Source organism: Myiozetetes cayanensis, unplaced genomic scaffold, assembly GCF_022539395.1.
Source record: "Myiozetetes cayanensis isolate MyiCay16 unplaced genomic scaffold, myiCay2020 scf29, whole genome shotgun sequence".
Classification (NCBI taxonomy): Eukaryota; Metazoa; Chordata; class Aves; order Passeriformes; family Tyrannidae; genus Myiozetetes; species Myiozetetes cayanensis.
Genome location: NW_026087510.1, coordinates 183687 through 208180, shown reverse-complemented (window position 1 = coordinate 208180; position 24494 = coordinate 183687). Strand labels below are relative to the sequence as shown.

The 24494-nt window shown below is 59.3% G+C and overlaps 2 protein-coding genes and 1 long non-coding RNA gene across 4 annotated transcripts in view; 2 read left to right on the top strand and 1 right to left on the bottom strand.

Annotated features, from left to right (window-relative positions):
* Nucleotides 1-6221, top strand: part of PPFIA4 (PTPRF interacting protein alpha 4) — a 62238-nt gene extending 56017 nt beyond the window's left edge. For both annotated transcript variants that reach the window (XM_050323156.1, XM_050323155.1), the window contains 7 exons: nucleotides 58-233; nucleotides 918-1015; nucleotides 1607-1782; nucleotides 2025-2093; nucleotides 2983-3160; nucleotides 4626-4713; nucleotides 5113-6221. In XM_050323156.1, the coding sequence (XP_050179113.1) occupies nucleotides 58-233; nucleotides 918-1015; nucleotides 1607-1782; nucleotides 2025-2093; nucleotides 2983-3160; nucleotides 4626-4684 (756 nt within the window). In that variant the 3' untranslated portion in view covers nucleotides 4685-4713; nucleotides 5113-6221. The remainder of the gene's footprint in view (nucleotides 1-57; nucleotides 234-917; nucleotides 1016-1606; nucleotides 1783-2024; nucleotides 2094-2982; nucleotides 3161-4625; nucleotides 4714-5112) is intronic.
* LOC126644169 (uncharacterized) overlaps nucleotides 1-24494 on the top strand; it is a 99009-nt gene that overhangs the window by 41389 nt on the left and 33126 nt on the right. The window lies entirely within an intron of this gene.
* On the bottom strand, nucleotides 6936-11628 carry MYOG (myogenin). The gene is given in 4 exon segments (XM_050323174.1): nucleotides 6936-7057; nucleotides 8091-8172; nucleotides 11082-11558; nucleotides 11560-11628. Coding segments are annotated over 4 exon segments (750 nt in total).

The following is a 24494-nucleotide window of genomic DNA, read 5'->3' as shown; positions in this document are numbered from 1 at the left end:
TTTCCAGCTCCACCAAGCCCAGGGTTCTCCCAGGCTTCTCCATCTGCTTCCCCACAGACACTGGCCTACGGGGACATGAACCACGAGTGGATTGGGAACGAGTGGCTGCCCAGCCTGGGCCTCCCCCAGTACCGCAGCTACTTCATGGAGTGCCTGGTGGATGCCCGCATGCTGGACCACCTCACCAAGAAGGACCTCAGGGTGCACCTGAAGATGGTGGACAGCTTCCACCGGTGGGTGCCCTGCTTTGGGAGGGCCCTGGGTGCACGTGGAGCCGAGGAGGGGGGGATTTGAGGGACCCTCCCGTCTTGGCCAGCCCTGGGTGGCTCTTCTGGGCTGGACTCCCCGTCTTGGGTTAGGACAGCTCTGATGGGAATTGTTCTCCTTCATCCCACCCCCTGCTGCACAACTGCAGAGGCACCAAGCCTTCTCCTGGCTGTGGGGCAAACCATGGGCAGAAACTGAGGTTCATCCCCCCTGGAGCTCCACTGGCAGCAGAGCAGCCCAGGAGGAGAAGACTCGTGCCATCCCAACCCCTGCTCCAACACCCAGCCCTGTCCTGGGGCTGCCCCATCCCCCTGACCCACAGGGATGTGTCCATGGCCCTGCCATGTCCCCCCCTGCCCCTGAGCCTGGAGCAGCCCCTGGGCTGGTTCTCCCTTCCCTCTCCCCCACCAAGCACTGTCATTGTTTGCATCCGTGGGCTCCCAGGCAGCTGGGACAGGGTAGAACCGACAGAGTTGGGAATTACCGTGGAAGGGAGGGACATTCCCCATTTTCCAGCTCGGGGTTGTGTCTGTCCTGAGCCATCCCTGACCCTTGGGCACACAGAGGGCACACAGGGGGTGGGGCCCTGCTCAGGTCCCTCCGGTGGCACTGAGCCCCTGGGGAGGGGGTGACACCTCGTGTCCTCGCAGCACCAGCCTCCAGTACGGCATCATGTGCCTCAAGAGGCTCAACTACGACCGCAAAGAGCTCGAGAGGAGGAGAGAGGAGACCCAGCACGAGATCAAAGGTCAGCACCTGCACACCGTGTCCAGGACAAGGGAAACTCCAGGAGCCCCAGCGATGGTCCCTCCCTGTCCCCTTTTTTTAACACATTATTTCTGAGCTCACGGGGCTGTTCTCCAGGGGAGAACTCCCTTCAGTGTGACCCCAGTCAGGCATGGGGAGGGAGGAAGGGTGTCAGGGCAGCAAAGACCCAACCTGAGCATCAGATCTTCTCCTGCCCATTTCAGATGCTCAGCACACGCCCCCGGCTTGCTCGGCCTCCCCTTCCTGGTTGTCCTGAGATTCCCTGTGCATCTGGCTGCTGCTTGGATTACATCTCATTACTGATAATGCCCCTAATTACACCAGCAGCCGTGGGTTCTTAGGATTAATTTTCACAGTTGTTTTCTGCCTGTTATTTCAGCCTTTGGTTTGGTAAATTGAAGTGAGCTGTTCCTGGCACTTGAGCTCCCGGCATTGCCAGCTCGGGAAGGAGAGTCCCTGGATCAGCCTGGGGCACAGGGAAAAGCCCCCAGGACATCCTCAGATCCCCTCACAACCTCGAGAGCCCACGTGGTCTGAGGTGGCCCTGAGACGTGCCCTGGCTCTTTTGCAGACGTGTTAGTGTGGACCAACGACCAGGTGATCCACTGGATCCAGTCCATCGGGCTCCGCGAGTACGCCAACAACCTGGTGGAGAGTGGGGTGCACGGGGCCCTCCTGGCCCTGGATGAGAACTTTGACCACAACAGCCTGGCCCTGGTGTTGCAAATCCCCACCCAGAACACACAGGTAGGAGCAACACCCTTGGGAGGTTTTGGAGGAGGGTGGCCAGTGTGGGACACAGCTGGGGGGTGACCCCACCAGTCCCACCAGCTCAGCCCTGCCCTTCAAAGCAGAGCCCTCTGGTGGCACAGGGGCTTTTTCTGTCATCCTTGGGCTTTTTCTGTCATTCTCAGGCTCTCCTGAGGTGCGATTTTTGGCTGGAAACACATTCCCCTTAGGGGGAAATGCTCATTTTTGGTTCCTCTCAGGCTCGGCAGGTGCTGGAGAGGGAGTTCAACAACCTGCTCGCCCTGGGCACGGAACGGAGGCTGGATGATGTGAGTGCCAGACCCGTCCTTTGTCCTATGTTGTTGGGGGTAGGACTTGGGGCTGTGGATGGATGAGAAACTCAACATGCCCTGGCCACGTGTGCTGGGACCCCAAACCCCCTGTGCCCTGGGCTGATCCCCTAGTGTGACAGCAGGGGAGGGGGGATTCTGCCCCTCTGCCCCTCAGCTGAGACCCCCCTGCAGAGCTGCCCCCAGCCCTGGGGAACAGCAGCACAAGGAGGTGGAGTTGCTGGAGCCAGTCCAGAGGAGGCCACAGGGCTGCTCCGAGGGCTGGAGCGTCTCTTCCATGACCCCACCATCCCTTGGGGTCTTTAGAGGGGCCTGTGTGTTGATGTCTCCAAAGCATCTTTGCAGGCAGGCTGGGGAGAAGAGACAGGCAAGCTGGAAAGGATAAAGCCTTGGGATAAAGCTCTGGGACCCCAGGGAGGTCTCCTTGCCCTTGGCCCATGGTTTGATCACACATGACCCCGAGGTGAGCTCAGCTGGTCGGAGTGTGGTGCTCCCTGGAGCTCTGCCTTGGGAATCCTTCACCCCCAGAGCTTCACCAGCTGCAAGATCAGTGTCTTGGGGTTGGGAAGTTCCTCCATCCTGAGGGAATTGTACAAAGGCCTTGTGACATCAGTAGCTGGGATTAGCTCCATGGGTTGGGGCGTGGTGCTCAGAACACCGAGGTCGTGGGTTTGGGTCATTCACTGAAGAGTTGGACTCGACAGTCCCTGCGGGTCCTTCCAGCTCGGAATATTCCGTGATTGTTCTGTGGTTCCTGCGCTGCTCAGGGGTCACCGGGGCCAGGCACGCCCCCGAGGGGTGGCAGCAGTGGTGGTGCCTGCCAGGGGTGGGGTGCTGTGCCCACAGCCTGCTGTCCTGTCCCCGGCAGGGCGACGACAAGACGTTCCGCCGGACGCCGTCGTGGCGGAAGCGATTCCGCCCGCGGGACATCCACAGCATCAACATGCTCAGCGGCTCCGCAGAGACCCTCCCTGCTGGGTTCCGCGTCACCAGCCTCGTGCCACTGCCACCCCCCGCCGCCCCACCCAAGAAAATGCCCCCGGAAGGTGCGGCCCCCCTGCCCCAGGGGGGACTCTGCGTCCTGAGGGGATTCGTGGGGAGGGTGGGGAATGCGAGGTGGAGGGGAGGGGGATGGGGATGGGGATGGGGATGGGGATGGGGATGGGGATGGGGATGGGGAGATGAGGAAGGGATGGAGAAAGGGAGGGGAAGGAAGGAAGGAAGGGAAAGGGAAAGGAAAGGGAGGAAAGGGGAAAGGAAAAGGAAAGGGGAAAGGGGAAGGGAAAAGGAAAAGGAAAGGGAAAGGAAAAGGGAAAGAGAAGGGAAAGGGAAAAGGAAGGGGAAGGGAAAGGGAAGGGGAAAGGGAAAGTGGAAAAGGGAAGGGGAAAGGGAAAGTGGAAAAGGAAAGGGGAAAGGGAAAGTGGAAAAGGAAAGGAGAATGGGAAAGGGAAAAGGGAAGGGAAAAGGAAAGGGAAAGGGAAGGGGAAGGACGGGAGAAGAGACAAGACAAGAGGGAGAGGGAAAGGGAAAGAGGGAAAGGCAGAGGGAGAGGAAAGAGGACTCCTGATCACCCAAGATGCTCAGTCCAGGCGATCTCTGAGCCATTGTCTGCTGGAAATGGTTTTTCCAGGAGGGCTGTTTCACTCCTGTGTTATTTCTTGGTTTTGAACCACAAGGACAAGGGAGGGGCTGGATTGGGGGTGGAATGGGGATGTGTCACCCTGGGTTTGGCATCCAGGTCTGAGCCTGCTGGGGTAGCTCTGGGACTGTCAGGGTGCAGCAGCCCAACCTTGTCCCTCCTGCCTTTTGGAACCATCCCCAAAGGGCCTGGATTAAGCAGCTCTGTTTGCCTGAGGCTGGCAGGGCCTGCAGGGACACTCTGGCTGCTGTGCTGCTGGGTTTGGGTGTTCCTGAGCACACCTGTCCCAGGTTCTGCCCCACCACCAAAAAACTCCTTCCTCCAAGGTGTCCTGGTCCCTTCCAAAGCTCCAGCTTCTGTCCCCTGCACCGGGCACCCTGGCCCCACTGTCCCAAACCACGTGTCACATCCCCAGGGGAGCAGAGCTGGTGTCAGAGGGCTCAGAAATGAGGGGGGAATGAAAAGTGGAACGCTGTTCCTTCACCTCCCAGCTCCAAACCCCAGGCTCAGCTCTTCTCCTGCCTGCAGGTTGACTCAAATGTCACAGTTTCCCGTCCAGCAGTTTGGGTCAAACTTCCCTTCAACCTTTCCCACTCCATCCCTGGAAGCTGCAATTCCCACCCAGTTGAGGGCAGTGAAACCTGGGAGAGAATCCCACCCAGACATGGGGAGCTCCCCAGGAATAGGAATGGCAAGAGGCCACTTCCCAAACACGCTGGAGCTTTGGGAGCATCAGGGCTGGCCAAACACTGCTCTTCCTTTGATCTCGTCTCGGGGCTGCAGGGCACAGATCCTGCTGAGTAAATGGTTTGGGGGAAGCTGAGGGCTGATGGAGTAGTCACCAATTGCTTTGTTCTTTGGCTCCCTCCCAGTTGGTGCCTCGGGGTCGCCCAGGCTGGAGACCTCCACGGTGCGGACGTACTCCTGCTGAGGGTCAGCCAGACGGGACCCCGGCCCTGGGTGAGTGTGAGGACACCCAGGCCTGGCAGCTGGGGGGGCACCAGCACCAGCCAGGCAGGCTGGCTGCCTTCTCCAAGGTTTGCCTTGCCCTGGAGGACCATGGAGACCTCAGGGGTGGGGCAGCTGCTGCTGCCTGAGGCTCTCGGGACCCCGAGGAGATGCGGGAGGGACGCTCCGCATCCCACCCCGGGTGCTTTATCTAGCTGCTCTGGGGACCCGCAGGGTGCCATCCTAGATGGGGGGTGAGGGAAGGGTAGTCAAGCACTTCGAGAGGCTCCTGGGATCCTGCTGTACCCCTGGGTTCCTGGTTCTGTGCCAGGAAGATCATTGCCCACTCCCGCTGGGTTTGTTGGAGTTGAGCCACCACTCTCACAGGGCCTTTCCCACTTTGTTCCTCAGCACTCCCTGCTCTCCGAGTGGCCACGTGCTGGCTGCCTTCCAGGACAAGAGCCCAGCCTGTGCCTGTCCCTCGGCCTCGCTGCTCTGGACTCACCAGGATCTGTCCCTCCTGCTTGTGACCCCACCGCTTCCCCCCTGGCTCCCGACCGTGGCCTGCCCACCCAGCCCTGCTCTCGCTGCTGGGGATGTGCTCCAGGGGCCGTCCCAGCGTGGGGACACCCACGGAGCGACAGAGACGCCCCAGAGCGGGCTGTGATGTTTGGAACCCTTCCTCCCGCCTGGTTCACGGTGCCAATCCTGACCCGCCCGAGCCCGGGCTGTGGGGGATGTGCCCTCAGGACTTGAAGCCAAGGAAGATTCCGATTCAGACTCTGCCGGGGTGGCCGCGCAGGGAACTGTCCCCGGGGCCGGGGGCAGTGCCGGGGGTGGTGCTGTGTGTGGGTGGGGCCGTGGGGGGGTGAGGAGGGCGGTGTCTGCCCAGGTGCTCATTTTGGTGCTGCCAGGTGCCCACGGAGCGGGGAGGCCGTGCCTGCAGGGCAGGGCTGTGTGGGGAGGGCTGGCACTGCCCTGTGTGGCTCAGTGCCAGGACGCTGCCGGCACCCACGGGAGAGGGGACCCTCCTTGGGGCCCCGGGGGGGACGCACGGGAGCACCCAGAGCCCCCCGGGACGTGCCCACCCCTTCCCCTCCGGGTGCAGAGGAGATGCTCTCCCCTCCTGCCTCCAGGCTACGGGCAGGGATCAATCCAGGAGACTCTTAACTCTTCCCATTTCTCCCCCGTAGGGTAGGATCTCTTCGTCTCCTCATGCCACGTTTGCCTTGTGTGGCCCCTATTTCTGATGTGATATTTATTGATGGCTGGAATGACCTTATACTTATCATGTGCTGTCTGGAAGTGCAATATCTGAGAGGCTCTACAGTCACAACGTCTTTTCGGTGTATTATTTGCCTAATACAGTATTAAATATTTTTTTAATTTGAAGAGTCGGTGAGCCCTTTATATCAATGCCCTATTTCTTTTGTCATATTATTGGTACTGCATGGACTCCAAACCCTGGATTGGGTCAGGAAAGGATGTATGTGTGTTCCAATAAACAGGATTTTAAAACAGTGCTGGGCTCGAGCCTTCTTTCTAGAGGCCAAATAAAAAATATCATGAATCTTTAGCCCCCTCAGGAACCTTGGGGTACAGGGCTGAGCCCCAGTTGCTGGGGATCTCAATCCACTGGTGTCTCAAGGGCTGATTTAAATGTGGCACATCCAGTTCCCACCTGAGCGACTGCACTGAGGTCCAGCTGGATTTTCTGATACGGAAAACCCCAACCTGGGAACTGGGGTGACCTGCACAGAGGGAAACAATACTAAAGGAGAATCCCAAGCAGTCCAAACAAGAATGCGTTTATTAAAAAAAAAAAAAAAAAATCCAAATAAGTTAGCAAAAATAATAATTAAAAAACCAAACCTCTAAATGGCAACTGCACACAGCGCTCAGTAGAAAAGACGGGGCAGGCTCTGGGTCAGCACCGGCCCGAGAGAGCCCTTGGTCAAGGAGCATCTGGGATAAAAACATCAGCAAAGCGAACCCAGCACACACATTGGCCCCCAAAACCCCAAAACTGGGGAGCAGAGCAGAGCCCCACGCCAAGAACCGGGCCCTGCCAACATCCCACCTCTCCCCGGTCTCGTCGCCGGCTGGGTGGGGCGGGAGCGTTTGGCGGGCAGTGGGAAGGAGCTGAGCGGTCTCAGCGCTGCTGGGGGGTAAATGTGATCCCCAGGGCTGGACCCTTCCAGCGCCCGACTCCCAGCTCGAGCGTCGGTGCCGGCTCAGTTCTGGAGCGGCTCCTCCCGGAACGTCACGGCCACGTCGTCGCCGGCGATGCTGTCGACGATGGAGGACAGCGAGGGCAGGTTCCGCTCCTCCGGCCCCTCCTCGGCCAGCAGGTGATCTGCGGGGAGCAACGGGGGTGGCACTGCTGGGGACGGGCACCCTGAGCTGGGGGACAGCTCCTGGCTCCGCGGGGGACAGGGTTTAGTGCTGGTGCTGGTTGATGATCCTAAAGGTCTTTTCCGACCTCAGTTTGGTGGTTCTGTTCCACAATTCTATGACCTTGTGGTCCCTCCCGTGGCCGGAGTGGGACCTACTCCCAGCTCCCACCCTGGGGAAGGAGGAGGGAGCAACAAGGTGTGGGATTTTTGGACACTTTTTGGGTCTTATTCTTTGCTGGAAAACGAGATTCAAGTTTCTGCCTTCTGGGGAAAATAACAGGTGGATTTGGCAGGGGGGGGGGAAGGGGGGGGAAATAACTGTAATCATGGAAAAATGATCAGCAGCTGCAGAGGGGGAGTGGGGAGGGAAGGGGAGCCCGGGACAAAGATGCTCAGAGATCCTCAGCAGTGCTCAGAGATCTCAGCAACTCTCAGAGATCCTCAGCACTGCTCAGAGATCCTCAGCAATGCTCAGCACCACAGCCCTTTTTGGGATGGAGCTGCCTCTGCTCGCCCTCATCTTCCCCTTTTTTGGGGAGGGATCCAGCTATGATCATCTTCAGCCCTCTCCCCTCCTCCCCCAGCTCTTTGTGGGATGGAGAAGGCTCAGGATCCTCATTCCCCTCCGTTTCCCCAGCTCTCTAAAAGAGGAATCAGGGGATGGCCATGGATGAGCCTTGCTGGGGGGTGAAGCCACCAGGCCCCCTGGCTGCTGCAGTGCAGTTTCTCAGCTCCTAAGATCTGGTGTCTCAGTGAAATCAGGGCTTGGAGAAGCCTGAATTTGATGAGAACTGAGTGAAAGAGGATTTCTGAGCTCACCCCTCTGCAGCAGTGGGGTGGGGAGAGAAGGACAAGGCTCTTTCTGTCCTTTGCTCCTTTGTTTGGGGGGGGTTGGCTTAGTGATGTGCTGTGGTGTCCCCAACTGTTCCCACTCCCTCCAGAGCCCAGGGAGGCCGGGGGGTGGCACAGCCAGGTAAGCAGGACCTTCTTTACCTGCAGAGTTGGTGCCAAACTCCAGCTGGGTGCTCCACTCGGGGCTGCAGGATGAGCTGCTGGATCCACACTCGCTGGTGGCCTGTGAGGAGTTGAGATGCCAACCATGGGTGTCACCTCCTCCAGCCCCAGCAGCCATCCCAAAACCACCCCAGGCTGCCCAGTCACCTCAACAGAACACCCCTGTGGAGGTGAGAACATCCCTCCACCCCTGCAAAGGATCCTGGGATCCATCAGGGCTGAAAAACCTCCTTTTAGGGCTCTGGACACAGGGAAATGGGGCCACCTGCTCCCTGCAGGTCAAAAGGTGTCTCTTTACCCCGAGAAAGGGCTGCAGATGGACAAAGGGCCTTGGACAAAACAGCTTTTTGCTGAAAATCATCTAATCAGGCCCATAAAAAGTGATGCCCTGGGGCCACCCCGAGGGGGTTCCTGGGAAAGAGCTTCTGGCAGTTTGATTTGTGGATTTGGGGCTTAGTGGTTATTTCCCAGAAAAGAGCTGAGAAATGAGAGCTCGGAATGAACTTGTTTTGGAGTGTGTCTTTATCCAGGAGTGGATGCCAACTCAGGTAAAACCCAAAATGGGATTTCCAGGAGCAACCCCACAGACCCAACTCTTTGTAGTGGCCCTGGAAGTGGCACTTTGGGCCCACGAGCTCCTGGCAGCACAGGAGAATTAATTAACACTTGGCTTTACTTCCCCCTGAAGCAGGAAATTCTTACAGATACGATTTTTTTCCCAAAAAAATATTGGCTTTTGCATCACCTGGGAGAAGGGGCAGCTCAGGACAGAAGTGACACAGAGGCTGCTCAGCACGGTTTTGGACCCTTTGCAGGGACAGCCACCAAATCCACCCAAATCCAAGTGGATCCTGGGAAGTGGAAATTGGATTCTGGTGTCCGTGGATACTGAGAAATCCTGAGAATATGGAACAGGATGGGGCCTAAAGGCTTTTCCAGTCCTTTATTCAGCATTAAATGTTGGGTTACTGGTCCTTAAATCCTCGAGTCTGAAAGCAGATGAATCTCTGGGAATCCCATTCTTATCAAGTCCCTCTATATCATCCATATTTATATCTATCTTTATCTGTATCTACATGTACATCTATATATCCCTATTTTATCTATGACATTTATATCCATAGCTACATTACCTGTATATAAATTATCTATATCTATACATAATTTCTCTCTATATATACATATATCCATAACATTTATATATGTTATTTATCTGTATAATCTTATCAATGCTTATATCTCTATATATCATATACATATATTTGTATCACATATATACATATTTAACTATAGAGCTGTATCTATATCCACACCTATTTCAGCTGTATCCACTATCTCCATAATCTCTGTCTCTTTAATCTGTATCATCAATGCCTGTACCACACATTCATCTCCAGTATCTATAATCTCTACCTGTATCACCTGTGCCTGGAGCTCTCTGTACATTCCATATCCAAAGGCTCAGAGTGCACACCCAGCACTCCCCCAGCAACCAGAGGGCAGCTGAAAATACCCCTCCAAGTGTTAATTTTATTTTATTTACTTTTTATAGTCCTATTTTTGTGGTTGATATTTTTACTTAATTTTTATTTTTGTATTTATCTTTCATTTTATTGGTTTATTATTTGATTTTATTCCATCTTATTTTTAGTTTAGTTTGGTTTAGTTTGCTTTCATGTTACTTCTTTCATTTTGGCCTGTGTGATCCCTCCAAAGCCCAGGCACGTGTCACTCACAAAGCAGTGACCCCACTGTCCCCACAGAGCAATGACCCCATAGAGCACCACTCCCCTATAGCAGTGTCACCCCGAAATTGCATCACCCCCTTAAAGCACCATCCCAGAGAGCACCAACCCCACAGTGTCACCCCCACAGAACATCACCCCCATAGGGCATCGTCCCCATAGAGCATCACTCCCCTACAGCATCGCCCCCACAGTGTCACCCCAAATGACATCACCCCACAGAGCACTGTCACCCCCACAGAGCACTGTCACCCCCACAGAGTGTCACCCCCATGCGACACAACTTCCATAGGGTGTTGTCCCTATAGGGTATCATTCCCATGCAGCATCACCCTCATAGAATGGCACCCCAAAATGGCATCACCCCACAGAACATCGTCCCATAGGGCACTACCCCCCCTAGAAAGTCACCCCATAGGGCATGAGCCCCACAGAGCACTGTCACTCCCACAGAGTGTCACCCCATAGGGCATAACCTCCACAGGGCACTGTCCCCATAGACCATCACGCCCACATGGTATCACCCTCACAGCGTGTCACCCCGGAATGGCTTCACCCCCATAGAATGTCACTGCCATATGGCATCATCCCCACAGAAATGGCATCACCTCCATCAGGTATCACCCTCTTTGGACAGATCCCCCACAGAGCACCAGTCCCCTAGAGCATCACCCCATGGGGCATCACCCCCACAGGGCAGTACCTGCATAGAGCACCACCCCCATCCATGAGGTCTGATCCCCACAGGCCATCACCCCATCCAGCAAAACCCCATGGGGCATCACCCCCACTGGGCAGTGCCCCTATAGACCATCACCCCCATGGGGCATCACCCCATAGATCATCATCCCCCTTGGCCAGTGCCCCTATAGAGCACCACCCCCATCCATGGGAAATCACTCCCATTGGGCATCACCCCGTGGAGCATCCCCCCATCCATCACTCCCCCTTGGGGCATCCCCCCATCCATCCCCCCATCCATGCCCCCATCCATCCCCCATCCATCCCCCCATCCATGCCCCATCCATGCCCCATCCACACCCCTCCATCCACACCCCCATCCACACCCCCATCCATGCCCCATCCATGCCCCATCCACACCCCCATCCATGCCCCATCCACGCCCCCATCCATGCCCCATCCACGCCCCCATCCATGCCCCATCCATGCCCCATCCATGCCCCATCCATCCCCCCTCCCAGTGCCGGTTCCCGGTGCCGCTCACCGCGGGCTGGGGCGCTGCGGGGCGGAACCGCAGCTCGCGCTGCTCCCGGTCCTGCTGGTTGAGGGAGCTGAGCAGGCTCTGGAGCCGCTCGATGTACTGGATGGCGCTGCGCAGGATCTCCACCTTGGGCAGCCGCTGGTTGGGGTTCAGGAGGGTGCTGCGCTTCAGCGCCTCGAACGCCTCGTTCACCTTCTTGAGCCGCCGCTTCTCCCGCAGCGTGGCCGCTCTCCGCCGGTCCATGGACACTGTCTTCCTCTTGCACACCTTGCAGGCCCAGGGCAGGCACTGCCCGGGGCAGTGCTCGCCCACCGAGTCCTTCTCCTCCAAAGCCACCCTGCCCTCGGGGCACAGGGAGACCTCGGCGCGCTCGGGGAACACCGCTGGGTCATAGCGGGAGCCCAGGAAATTCTCCCCGTCGTAAAACCTCTGCTCCGGGAAAAAGTAAGGGTTGGTCTCGAAGAGCTCCATGGGCGCTCGGGGGGCTCGGGATGTGTGTGTGGCTCGGGGACGGCTGTTCCCTCTCCCTACGCCAACTGCTCGGTGCCATTTAAACCCCGGCGCTGGCATTAAATCACGGAGATAAATATAGAAACCCTAAAGGAAACCTGAGCCCGGCCTAAGCTGCTGCCTCACATCAAAACTTGTCCGTCTGATTTCATGTGCTCTCTCCCCACGGGGGTTGCCGTGCCCGGCGCTGGGGGAGCCAGGGGGGCTGGCACGGCGCGGGGGGCAGCTCGGCCACCCCTGAACAGGGGCTTTGTGTGAACCCTGGGTGCCAGGGCGGCTGGAAGGGATGGCAGCTCCCGCTGCAACTCCTGCCCCATCTGGTCCCTTCGGTTACGGCCGGGCTGGGGGAGCCCACGGGGGCCGGGGCACCCTCGTCCTGTCATCCCCTTCATCCCTTCTGTGCCCCCTCAAGCCCAGGGCACGCCGGCTCTGTCACCCCTGCAGTCACACCCAGCAGTGCACAGCACCTCCCACTGCTCGGCATTCCCACCTCCCGATCCCGCTCTGCCCACCTTCCCCACGGCCCCATCCTGTTGGTGCACGGAGCCCTGATCCCACTGCTGCTGCAGCCCTGGGGAAGAGAAGGAATCCAGCCCTGGAAGGGAAATCCCAACGCAGGGAGCACCCCGGGGTCCCGCCTGCTCCCCAGGGACACTCCTGTCCCTGTGCCAGTGCTGTGCCAGCTGCCTGTCCTGCAGGAATAGGGCAAGCAGGACGGGCAGGAGGTGCCAGACCCAACGTTTCCTCCCCCACGGGCTCCCTGAAGGTGCCTGGTTGAGTCCCTTAGTCACATTTTTGTCACAAAATCCACACTTGTGGCTTCTCCCACGAACCAAACCCAAAGGACACCTTCTCCCACCTGTCTCCAGCAGAGCCTGGCTGGGCTGGACCTCCCCCATCCCATCTGGTCTCCTGCCCCAGCCTCTGGACATGTGGATAACCAAAGCCCCAATGCCATCCTGACACAGCCCTTTCCCAGAAAAGACACACTGCTCCCACATTCCCAGTGGGGAAACTGAGGCACAGCCAGCAGCAGCAGCAGCGTGGGTGGGATTTTAACCCATCCCCAGCCCTTCCCTATCAATTCCAACCACTTGACCACATCTCTCCAGCTTTATCTGTAATTCAGAGGGGATTTTTTTTTCCATCAGGAACGTCAGAAACCATCTCCCATCTCCTCCTATTCCTGCTCCAGGCCAGATTCCAGCTGAGGGATCGGTCAGTGGAAAGAATGTCAGCAAAGTGCAGGGCCAACCATGCCGGGATTTTCCTTCTCCAAATCCCCCCTCCCTGGAGAGGCTGTGCCACAACACATTCCCTGTGCCTGCCACCAGCACCCTTGATCACTTTGGGTTGATTTCTGGACTTTTTGGAACCCACCATGATAGTCCTCTCTTTGAAGAGAGTTCTTTGGGTCCAGGATGTTTATGACACTCCCTCACCCTGATTCCAGCTCTCCTGCGGTCCCAGCCCTGGGGATTTGCTGTCCCCGTGGCTTTGACATCTGTGAAGGTCTGCACCGAGGAAAGCAGGACCCACAGCCTCGAGGTTCACCCTTGGCACAGCCCCTGGGTCATCAAACCCCAAAATTCTCCAGAGGGAAAGAAATCTGAGAAAGAAATCAGCGGGGCCCTGGTTGATGGGAAGGCACTGAAACAGCTGGGAAGGGGCAGGATTCATCCCTGAGGGTGAGCAGAGGTGCCTGTGGAAGGTGTGAAGATGTTAAGAGGGGATAACCCGGGCCCAAGAGCTTCACATCAGCTTGTCATTGTCGTGTGAGGCAACTTAACTCACTCATGGGGACCTTTATTGGTGGCACTTACTGGTGGGCACGACCCTGGTGAGCCCCTGGGCCAGGGGAGCCTGCAGGACCCCCCGACTCCACCTCGTAAATGGGCTTTTTGAACTGCAGGAACGTGTTTGGAGAGTGAGGGACACGGCAGTGACAAAACAGGGCACGTGTTGGACCCGGACAAGGGACAGCCCAAACATCTGGCCCTTCATAAACAGGGGCAGCACCACGGGGCAGGAGCTGCGTGTCACCCGTCCCTGGCCAGGAGATGGGGTGTTCAGCCAGTCCCCAAAGGCCACCAAGGCCACCGTGTCCCCAGAGCTGAGCAGGCAGAGGGGACAGGGGACAGCTCAGGGACAGCTCAGGGACACCAGGGCACACAGAGCCAGTGTGTGATGGGGACTGGGGAACAGGGACCCCACTGGGGGGGCAGCCCCAGCACCTGCACTCGCTCCAGCTCCTTCCAGGGGTCTCATCCCGCGCCGTGGGAGCCGGGATAATGCTGTGCCTGCCCGGCTGCAGCTCCAGCAGCTCCAGTAGCCCCTCTATGCCAAGGATGACCCCGAGCCTGGGCACGGCAGGGGACACAGCGAGGTCTGCGGGCCCAGCAGGGCTATCCTGGCTGGTATCAAACCAGGGGCAATTGCTGGGCAAGGAACCACCACCAAGGGACCTCAGGGCTCCGGAGGGGGCTCCCACCACGGCTCCCACCACCCCGGGCACCCCCAAAGGCACGTGCTGAGGGGACAAGGCAGCTTTTCCCGGTGGCTGCCGGCGGTGCCCCGGGTGAGTGGGAGCCGGCGGGGGATTAGGGCAGTGCTGCCGGCTGTCAGGTTAGCCCGTGATCGATGGGGGCGGCTGCGAGGCAGCACAAAGGCGAGGCTGTGCGAGCCCCGGGCAGAACGTGCTGCGATCCGTCACGGGGTGACCTTCCCCCCCGGCTCCGGAGGCCTCCCGGGGACGGCTCACCCCGACACGGCCACCGGGCCCTGCCAAAAATACCCGTCCATTGAGAAAATCCCGGTCGGGAGAAGGGTTTGTCCTTGCTCCTCCAGGGCAGCTTCCCGAGCCAGGCCAGGTCCGGGAGCGGAGTCACCGAGAGGCACCGCGGGGCTGCCTCGGTTGTTTTCTCTCCCAGTACGGCTGATGGTGTGGACTTGCTGGGTTTGGGGATGCACGTGGAAGTGTTGTAGCCTTGGTGGATGTCCCTCCCTGCCAGTGCTCAGCGTGTTGTCCCCGTTCCACGCCCGGGAGCTCATCCCTGCCCGGTGCAGGAGCTGCTCAGCCCCTGCCCTGGAGCTGGGGATGGACCTGGCTGAGCTCCTTCCATGGAAAGGGCAGAAAGAGCCGGCTTTAGGGGCTGCTGGAGCAAATCGGGTGCCCAAGGCAGCATCTACAGCCCCACAGTGTGGGCACTGATGAGGAGAAAGGCTGGGGCTGGCCAGAGATCATCCCACAGGGGTCCTACCAAAATGCCACTTCCAGTCGGACCCATCCTCCACCCCCACTGGGCAAGGCACCCCCCCCATCCCGTGTCCCCTCTGGTTTTCCAGGCTCACCCGACATCCCTTCCTGCCGCCGTGACAAGTCGTAACATATTTGGGAGCAGCTGCAGGCGGCGGGAGATGCTTGGCCCTGTCCCCGCTCCCGGGCGAGGAATGCGGAGCAGAGCCCTCCTCCGACACCCGGGATTTCCGACGTGCCTGCTCGCCGGAGATTTGGGACGGCGACAGCTGCTCGGCCGCGATGGGGCCGGGGCAGAGCCTCCCCCTTCAGCCCCAGCCTCGTTCCATGCTGTTGGGAATTCCGGATTGGTTTGGGGTCCCACCCGTGGGGAGAGATGGGGGACGATGTCCTGCGATGGGGGACGATGTCCTGCTGTCCGTCAGTGGCGGCAGGACCGGCCAACAGCCCCTTCCTCACCCGCAGGTGCCAGCTCACCCAGTTTGGGTTGCTGGTAGGGAGGTGGGATGGGGCTGCTCCTGCAGCTCCGTGTCCCCGTGGGGCTCAGCACCCTCGGTCCCCACCCCCCCTCCCACCCAGGTCGCACTTTCCCCATCAGGGATCACGATGGAGCTGTAAAATCTGGTTGGAGAAGAGTTTTATTTTGGTTTTCAACTGTTTGACCTGGGAGGGGGGTGAGAGATCAACAGAGAGGTGCTGGTGCCTGAGCAGTCCCCAGTCCCCTGGATCCCACTCTGGGGACAATACTGGGTGTCCCAACACGGCAATCCACTGGTCCCAGTCTGGGGATTTCAGTGGGTGCTCTGCTGGGTCAACCCTGTGTACCCTGACCCACCATCCTGTTCCAGTGCAGGAACTCCCCTGGGGTGCCCTGACCCACCAGTTGCCAGGATTCCAGTTTGGAGACCAAACCAGGTGCCCCAACTGGTTCCCAGTCCAGGGGCCACACTGGATGTCCTCACACACTATCCTTTCCCAGTTTAAGGATAATACTTGATGGCCTGACACACCATCCTCTCCCAGTTTAGGGACCCTTCTGGCTGTCTTGACCCACCAGTCTGCCCCAGTCCAGGGACCATACTGGGTGTCCTCACACACCATCCTGTCCCAGTCCAGGGACCCTTCTGGGTGCCCTGACCTCTCTCCTTGCCCACACTGATGCTCTGCCCCTCTTCCAGCACCAAACCTCCTGTGTTTCTGCCCTGCCATGGCCTCCCTCCCTCCCTCCATGACCCCATGGCCTGGACATGACCCCTTCCCTTCCCCTTCTCCTCCCTCTTTCTCTTCCCCTCCCCCTTCCCCTTCCCTTCCCCTTCCCGAACTGCAGCTGGAGGAGGGATCCACCCAGCAGGACCCCACTAAAGAACCCTCAGTGGGTTTCCCTTCTAGGGTCACCCCATACCGGGGGCATCCCTGACTTCTCCTGCCCTCCCTGCGCGGTGGCACCGGCCGGGCTGTCCCCACACGTGTCACAGGGGGGGGGGACCCGGCTTGTCAACAAGGGGCTGCTTCCCCCGGGGTGGGGGAGTCTGGGCTGGAGGGAGCTGGAGGACAGGTGGGTGTTTGGAGGAAGCTCCATGAATGTGAGGGATTCAGCAGCGACAAGTGGCGGCTATTTGACCCCCCGGAGGGACAGCTGTCCTGGCAGGGGGATGGCGCCGCGCCCGGGGACGGGACCTGGGGACAGCGGTGTCCCTCGGCAGGGGACACAGCCCTGAGATGGGCTGGCTGGGACAGCACAGGGAGGGGGCTGGGGGGGCTGCCAGCCAGGAATCCTGGGTGGGGACCGTCATCTTGTCCCCGTGGGGGGTGACCATCATCCTGTCCCCGTGGGGGGCACATTCCACCTCCCCATAGTCTCCCGGGGGCTGCTGCTGCTCTGGGGCTTTCAGGACATAAACTGGTGACTCCCCCGTTCCCTCCCCCATCCCAAGGAACAGCCAGTGCTGGCACCAAGAGGGGTGACCCGGTGAGCAGGGGACAGGGGCTGTGGGGGTTTGGTGGCTCCAGGGCGGGATCCCCAAGGGGAGAAGGGGCAGCCACTGGTGCCACACACGCCGCTCCCCGGGAGGGGCTCCTGGCCCTTCCCGAGGGGCCTCACCCACAAATTTCCTTCGGGGAATTCCCTCAGGGCTCGGTGACCCCTCCCCGGCTGGATTTCCCCCCTTCCCGCGGTGTTCAGCCCCCTGAGGGGGGTCGAGTCTCAGAAACCCCCCGACTCCCACTCACACTCCCTACTGTTCCCCCCGCGGGAGGTTTGGTGAATGTTTGGTGAATGTTTGGTGAATTTAGGTGATGATTAGTGAATTCAGGTGAAGTTTGGTGAATTTTTGGGTGAGGCTTGGTGCATTTTTGGGTGAGGTTTGGTGCATTTGAGTGAGGTTTGGGCTGGGAGGGGTGAGGAAGGCTGATGGGTTTTGGTGTAGGGAACAGAAATGGGGTAGGTGTTTTTGGGGTGCTCCCCAGGCCCTGTTTGGGGGTGTCTCAAGCTCCTTCCAGCCCATCTCAGCCACTGAGCAAATGCAATCCCTGGCTCCCTGCGAGGAAAAAAAACCCTTGGAAAAGCCAAATTTTGGAGCCCTGAGGTTGTGACCGAGGATGGACCCTCCGTTCCTCGGCTGGGTCACCCCAGGGGCCGTGGGACTGGGGAGGGTGAGGGTGTCCTGCTCTGTGCAGGAGGGATCAGCAGGGATACGGGAGGGATCAGCAGCGATGCAGAAACCATCAGCCCCCGTGGTTGGACGGGAGAGGGCACCAGCAGCCCGGTTATCCACAGCCGAGTCCGGATTTCGGGATGGGAACCGCGAGTCAGAGCCCAGAAATCATCTCAGACCCCTTCGAACCCCCTTTTCTTTTTCGGGGGGGGGATGAGGGTTGGAGAAGCAACTGCCCCCCCACCCCCCATCCTCCCTCTGCAGGGTCCGGGTGCGGCCGCCGCCCTTCCCGGGGGGCTGGGAGGGGGAGCAGGCCCTGGAAGCCCCCGGGTGTCCCCCTTGTCTCCAGTTCTCCGGCAGGGATGAGTTCAGCTCTTTATTTGCGATGCCCCCCAAGGGAGAAAATGCCGGGGTTTGTTTTTTCCCGCGGCGTGATGACCCCAGCAGGTGTTTTTCCTGCCCGACGGCCCAAAATAGCTCCCGGGGCTTGGCTTCCTGCCGTTCCTGCCCCGGTCCTGGTTCCCTCGTTCACCTTTTGGGCCAAAACATCCCAATCCGGGGAGGGGACGCTCCGGGGAAGTGGAGGGACTTCCCGGAAACGCTTTCCTTTGAGTTTTTCTTGTTCATCTGGAGTTGAAATTGTCCCGGAGAAGGAATTTTTGGCCTCAGCTCTCAGAGCCACACTTGTCCTGGAATATATTTGGGGATCAGCCCAGCTTTACACCCCAGTGAGAGGGACAGGAGTGTAATTTGAGGGGTTGCCCTCCCTATTCCTTCTGCAGGACAAATATATTATTGTTAAGAATATTTCTATTTATTCCATTTCTCCTCTCTCCCTCACAGGTTGTTCTTGCCTGTATCCATCTGGTCCCTCTGGCCCCGTGGATTTCACAGCTTTTGGGGAGTGAAATGTCTGGGAGAGGGGGAAGCTGAACCCCCGGAATTCATGTTGGTCTCTGATTTCCCAAGATCTTTTATTTAAGGAGATGAAACTGGGAGGTCCATTTGCCCCCGGGGCTGGGCAGATCCCTGGTCCCCAGGAGGGGACCCTGGAATGCACTTGGGATGTTCCTGGACTTTTCTTTCCCAGTTCCCTGGTTCCCAACTCCTTTTTAAACCAAGATAATCAGTGTCGGTGCGACACCCCCACCGCTGCCCTCTCGTGGTATTTTGGGCAGTGTGAGATGTTCCACCCTCCTTCATCCCCACAGGAAAACTCGAGGGAAGGGGACACGGTGGGGACGCTCCTTCCCTGCTCCATCCCCACATCCCCCCTGGGTGGAGGAGACAGGGATGGCAGTCCCCGCTTCATGTAGGGTTTTTAATGGGAAAGGGCCGATCCTGGGGGTGAGAAGAGGAAATCTGAGACCCCCACACACACCTGTCTGGGGTCTCTGCCCCTCAGCTCGGTGCTATCCCATCCCTCTCCCATCAAGGCATTGCCTCCAACCCCCTCGCCCCTGCTCTGCTCCCCTCAGAGCCAGAAGAGCATCTGGGGGTCCTCACCACCCCAAAAATCCCGCAGCCACCAGACCTCCAGTGGTGGTCCCACTTCTCCATCCCCTCCAAGCCCCGGAGCCAGGTGGGCACCACTGTGGCATCGCTGCACCAAATCCATCCTCCGGGGGCACAAATCCATCCTCCAAGGCTGCAGGAGCCCCAAACTAGGGCTGGATGACCCCCAAAGCGGGGTTGGATGAGCCCAAACCAGGGCTGGATGAGCCCCAAAGTGGGGCTGGATGACCCCAAACTAGGGCTGGATGAGCCCCAAACTAGGGCTGGATGAGCCGCAAAGTGGGGCTGGATGACCCCAAAGTGGGGCTGGATGACCCCAAAGCGGGGCTGGATGACCCCAAAGCGGGGCTGGATGACCCCAAAGCGGGTCGCGCCCCCGGGTCCCCCCCAGCCCACGGGAGCAGGAGGTGGAAAGGCAGAAGGAGGTTCCATGTCCGCGCTCCGAGCTGGCGGCAGGGGAGTTGTGTCCCCTGGTGCCCCGAGGAAGGAGCCAGCTGTGGGAATGTCACCGCCGGCCACCCCGGGCTGGCTCCGCGCGCTGCGGAAATGTCGCATGTCCCCGTCCCGGCGGGGCCGCTCCCCGGGGATCGCCTCGGGGCTGCTTTTGCCGGCGCTCGGACGGTTCAAGGGGTGTTTATGCTGCTCCACGGCCGCGGGGGAAAGATCCCAGCTGGAAGGGAACAGGCCAGGAGGCGGGTCCCCTCCGCTGATAAGGAATTTTCCACGTTTTCAGTAGGATTCTGGAGGTTTAGGAACGTGGGAAGGGTTTGAACGGTTTTTTCTACAACACAGAGGACCTGCCCTGCGAATTTCTGTCCTGGTTTAATTTCTGGCTATGACAAAAATTCTGCTCGGGTTGGTTGGAAGGCAGTAATTTGGGCAGCAGCAGAGCCAGGGCTCGGAGGCTGCAGGAGTGAGGTAGAAGAGGAGCTTTCCCCGTGGAGGGTGGGATGTGGTTACAGCCTATGAGTGTCTGAGTGGGGGAAAAAAAAGCCTCTCTTAACGAAATCGAGAGCTGTACGTGACAGCTGGAAGCTAAAAGCAGGGAATTTAAAAATAGAAATATGGCACATATTGCTAAAGTGAGAAACCCAGACCTGGGGAGCAGCAGATGAGGGTTCTCTTTGTGCCCCTCGTGAGGGGGCACCTCTCCATCCTCGCCCTGGGGGCACCGATACGGTACCTTCCCAGCCACTTCCCCCTGTCACTGTCACCCCTTCATCCCCCCTTTTCTCCCTCACCCCAAATCCTCATTTCCCACCATGCCTGTGGGGCCGAGGGAGGGAAGGGCAGGTGTCCCCAGGCCACCACAGCCCCAGTCTGGGACTCACCCTGGGGTCTTCCCACTCAGCTCGTCATCCCCTCCCAAATATTTGATCCCCAAGGATCAATCAGTGAATGATTTTACCACCTCAGAGATCCACCAGGGGAAGCAGTTCCCACATTCACACCTCGCAGCAAACCAGAACTCACAGATCTATATTTTTCCTTTTACAGTTTCCTCCCTCACTGCCTTTTCTTTTATCTCTTCCCTTCCCTTCCCTTCCCAAACCTTCCCTTCCCAAACCCTCCCTTCCCTTCCCAAACCTTCCCTTCCCTTCCCTTCCCAAACCTTCCCTTCCCTTCCCAAACCTTCCCTTCCCAAGCCTTCCCAAACCTTCCCAAACCTTCCCAAACCTTCCCTTCCCAAGCCTTCCCAAACCTTCCCTTCCCAAACCTTCCCTTCCCAAACTTTCCCTTCTCAAACCTTCCCAAACCTTCCCAAACCTTCCCTTCCCAAACCTTCCCAAACCTTCCCAAACCTTCCCAAACCTTCCCAAACTTTCCCTTCCCAAACCTTCCCCTCCCTTTCCCGGGAAGTTTCTGGATCCGTGCTCCCTGCCGGCTGTTCCAGAGCCCTCACACCGGCCCCTCCCTCCTCCCTGCGCTGGGGCTGGAGCCCCATCCTGCTCTTCCAGGGGCGGCTTCAGCTGACGAGGAGAGGCCGAAGAGCTCGGGGGTTGTTTCAGGGGTGGGAGTGAAGGGTTTTGAGCGGCCTCGGAAGGGCTGGCAGGGTTGAAGCCCCTCCTGCCCCTCGGAGCGGTGGCAGGAACAGCTCCCGGTCCCCAGCCCGGCTCCGAACACTCCGGGGCTCCCTCGGGCTTCAACCGAGCCCAGTGCGTGTGAGGAAGACGAAAAGAGCCCCGCCGATGGGGCCGGCCCTCTGCCCTACCCCGTGCAGTGCCAAGGGCGGCGATGGCACCGGGAGATGGCACCGGGTTCTGGCAGCGGGCTCGCCGAGCTCGCCGGGCGTGGGCGAGTTTGCTGATCCACGCAGGGATGGCTGAGCAGCTCCTCCCCCACGGGGAGGCACAAGAGCCCTTCAGGATCCCGCTGTGCCGGGGAACCCGGGCTGGCCGGGAGCCCGCGGGCAGCACCCGGCAGGGCTCGGGGAAGCAGTGCAGGTGACAGTTCAGGTGACAGAGCACCGGGTGGGGGCTGACCTCGTTGGGAACCTGCAGGGTGTGGCATCTCCCTGGGACAGAGGGCACGTCCTTGGGAGTGACCGCGGGCACCGTCAGCGACTCGCTGTGTCCCTTGGCATCACGGGCAGCGCTGCCAACCTGCTTCCAACCTGCTGCCAACCTGCTGCCAACCTGCTGCCAACCTGCTGCCAACCTGCCCTGGGACGTGCTGGGTGGGAAGGGTCAGTCCTCAGGGCAGCAGCCCTTCCTTCATCCACCCTCTGGGATTTGCTGCGTTAAGTCGTCTCCCAGGGTTTTCTGCTCTGCTGTGTCGTTGTTGGGGATCTCCTGCCAAGCCCAGGTGGGGATGCACCACCCCACAGAAGCTTCCCAAGTGGCTTCCCAGGGCCGTGAATCCCCTGAAATGGGAGAGAACTTGGGCACAAGTCCTGGAGCAGCCCTGAGTGAGTTCCCCTCGGGGCTCTGTGTCACCTTGGCACTCACAGAGTGGTGGCCCAAGAGCTGGTGCTGGGTGGGCATCAATCCACAGCATCCCAGTGCAGAGGAGGCCTTCTTGGAAAAGCTCTGGGGTTTTCCCTTTGTTTGCCCCTTCTATTTTTGCCTGGTGCCATCTTGTGCGGACCCACCAGACCGTGGCACTGGGGGGGTCACTCGCCCTAATTAATCAGTCAACCCTCCAAGCACAGCCCTGTGCTGCTGGCACCAGCCACACTCCTAATTAACTTTCCTAATTAAGAGGCCCCCTTCCATGACCAGAAGGGCTGTGGGATGGTCCCTATAATGGAGAAACCCTCAGCTTCTCCTCGCCCTGAGCACCTGGGGCGGCATCGCGGAGCTGGAGGTAAACTGAGGCAGGAGGGGGAAGCTCAAAGCAAAGGAAAGGCCAAAGAAAGGTGGGTGGAAAAGAGAAACGAGCTCCCCACGCCTTGACTTGTCTCCCTGGAACAGCACTTCTTGGCTGCTGCCGAGCCCTGGGGGTTCAGTCAAGGTTTGGTCTCGTCAGGGCGAGCTCAGCCGGCCCCGACACGCCAAACGCTGTGGATCATCCGCTGGCACCGGCTGGGCACCAACCGGCCCCTCCTGCCGTGGCCACGGGCTGGCCTGTCCCCAGCTCATGGCAGCCAGTGCAGGAAGCCACGCTGTGTCCCCTCTTTGTCCTCCTTGTGCTCCCTCTTTGTCCTCCTGCATCCCACCTCTCCCGCTGCACCAGGAATGGCAGCGGGAATTTATCGGCATCCAACACTTCTGTGGGATCCCTTCCAAGAATCCCTCCCTGTCCTTCTCTCCCCATCAAGAACCTGGAAGATCTTCTCAGTGCTTGGTGTTCACCAGAAAAACTTCTTTTCACGGGTTTTAAAGGAACTCCTGACATTCCCTGGACACACCCCTGGTGTCCCAGAGGATGTGTGGATAATGCCATGTCCACCAGGAACAGGCTCTGCTCAACCACCTGCAACATTTGGTCATTCTCGATCTTTGCAGGCTTTTCCCAAGCCCTGGGACACTTTGCTTGGGATGATGGAGGAGCTGGGATCCCCCTCTGCCAGGCTCCCACCCGGCAGCTCATTTTTGGTACAACTCAGGTTTGTTTTTTTTTAGGGGAGCTTCTAAAATTAAGAGCACAGGGGCACGAGTCCAGTGGGGGAGAACAAACTGCGAATCCACAAAGGAAAAGGAGTGGTTTTAATCTCTGTTTGGGAGATTTGCATACAATTAGGCCGGGCCCTGCCCGCCTTTGCTTCCGCATTGCACTCCCGTGAGGAACCTGCCGCTTTTCCTGCTCCGCTCCCAGCCAGACGCTGATTGCAAGGACACTCCCCCCGGGCAGCTGAGGGGCGAGGGGTTTGGGGGCTCCCTTTCCACCCCCAGTACCCCGTTCTGAGCAGCCCCCCGACACACCCCGCCCCTCGCCTCTGGATTTAGGGGCTCCGCCGAAGGGGGAGCATCGGTTCCCTCCCCGCGGCGCGGGAGGTGTGAGGAGATGCTGCGGGATGCAAACGCTCCCATAAATAGCTCGGTGTTTACAGGAGCCCGCTCGCCTGGGTTTATTTTTCTCTCTGCAGCGCAAACAGATCGTTCAGAGCCAGCCAAGCTCTCCTCAGCCCGTCACTCGCACAGCCCAGTGCCCAGAGCTGGCACAAAGCCACCGTCTCCAGACGGCCCCGGGATGCTCAGACCTCCCAGCCCCGGGCTGGGCACTCGCCCAAGGACGAGAGGGGGAAGCCCAAGGGCCACCAGCTGATGGAGAAGTCAGCCCTGGTTTGTGGTGGTTCCACGCTGATCCCACCCCTGCAGTGGGATGGGCAGGCTCTGGTGGAGGAGAGGATGAGGGTCAACCCCAAGGAGCAGATCCAGGTGTTGGGACATCTGTCACCGAGGCAGGAGGGGACAACTCCAGCCCAGAGTCTCACCAGGGGAGAGAGAAAGGATGGGGAGAGGGGCAAATGGGGGTCGGGAGAGTCCCTTTGCCCCACACCTGGGGTCGTAGCTGGTCCTGGTCCCTGCAGCACTCGGATAAACCAGCCCTGCTCCCTGGGGGGAGAATCGTGCAGGATGAGCCTTGCAGGAGCCTGTCCTGAAGGGCTTGGCTGGTTCAGCTCCATCAGTCAGGTCGAGCCCCCACACCCACTGTCTCTGCACTGCCCAGCCCGGGGGGTGGGGGTGGGGGGGATGGGGTTTGAAGGGTGACCATTTTCCCCAAAACTTCTCCGAGGACCTAAAACGGCGTCTGGTGCAAGCTCAGCACCAGTCTGGGGTCACCATCCCTCCACACACCTTGTCTGGACAGACCCTCCCCAGCAGACACCCCTGCACGGGGGGTGCTGCCTCCCCCTCTCAGCACGGGGTGCAGCCCCCCCAGCACCCGGGGGTGCCCCAGAAAGGTGAAGGGGGCTTTGGGGCTCACCCCCCGCCCACCCCCGCAGTCACTGGGGGTGAGACGTTGCCAGCCCGAGCCCCGGTGAGCAGTTCGGGTCTGAGCTGGGGTCCCGAGCCCCGAGCAGCGCTGTCCCAGCCG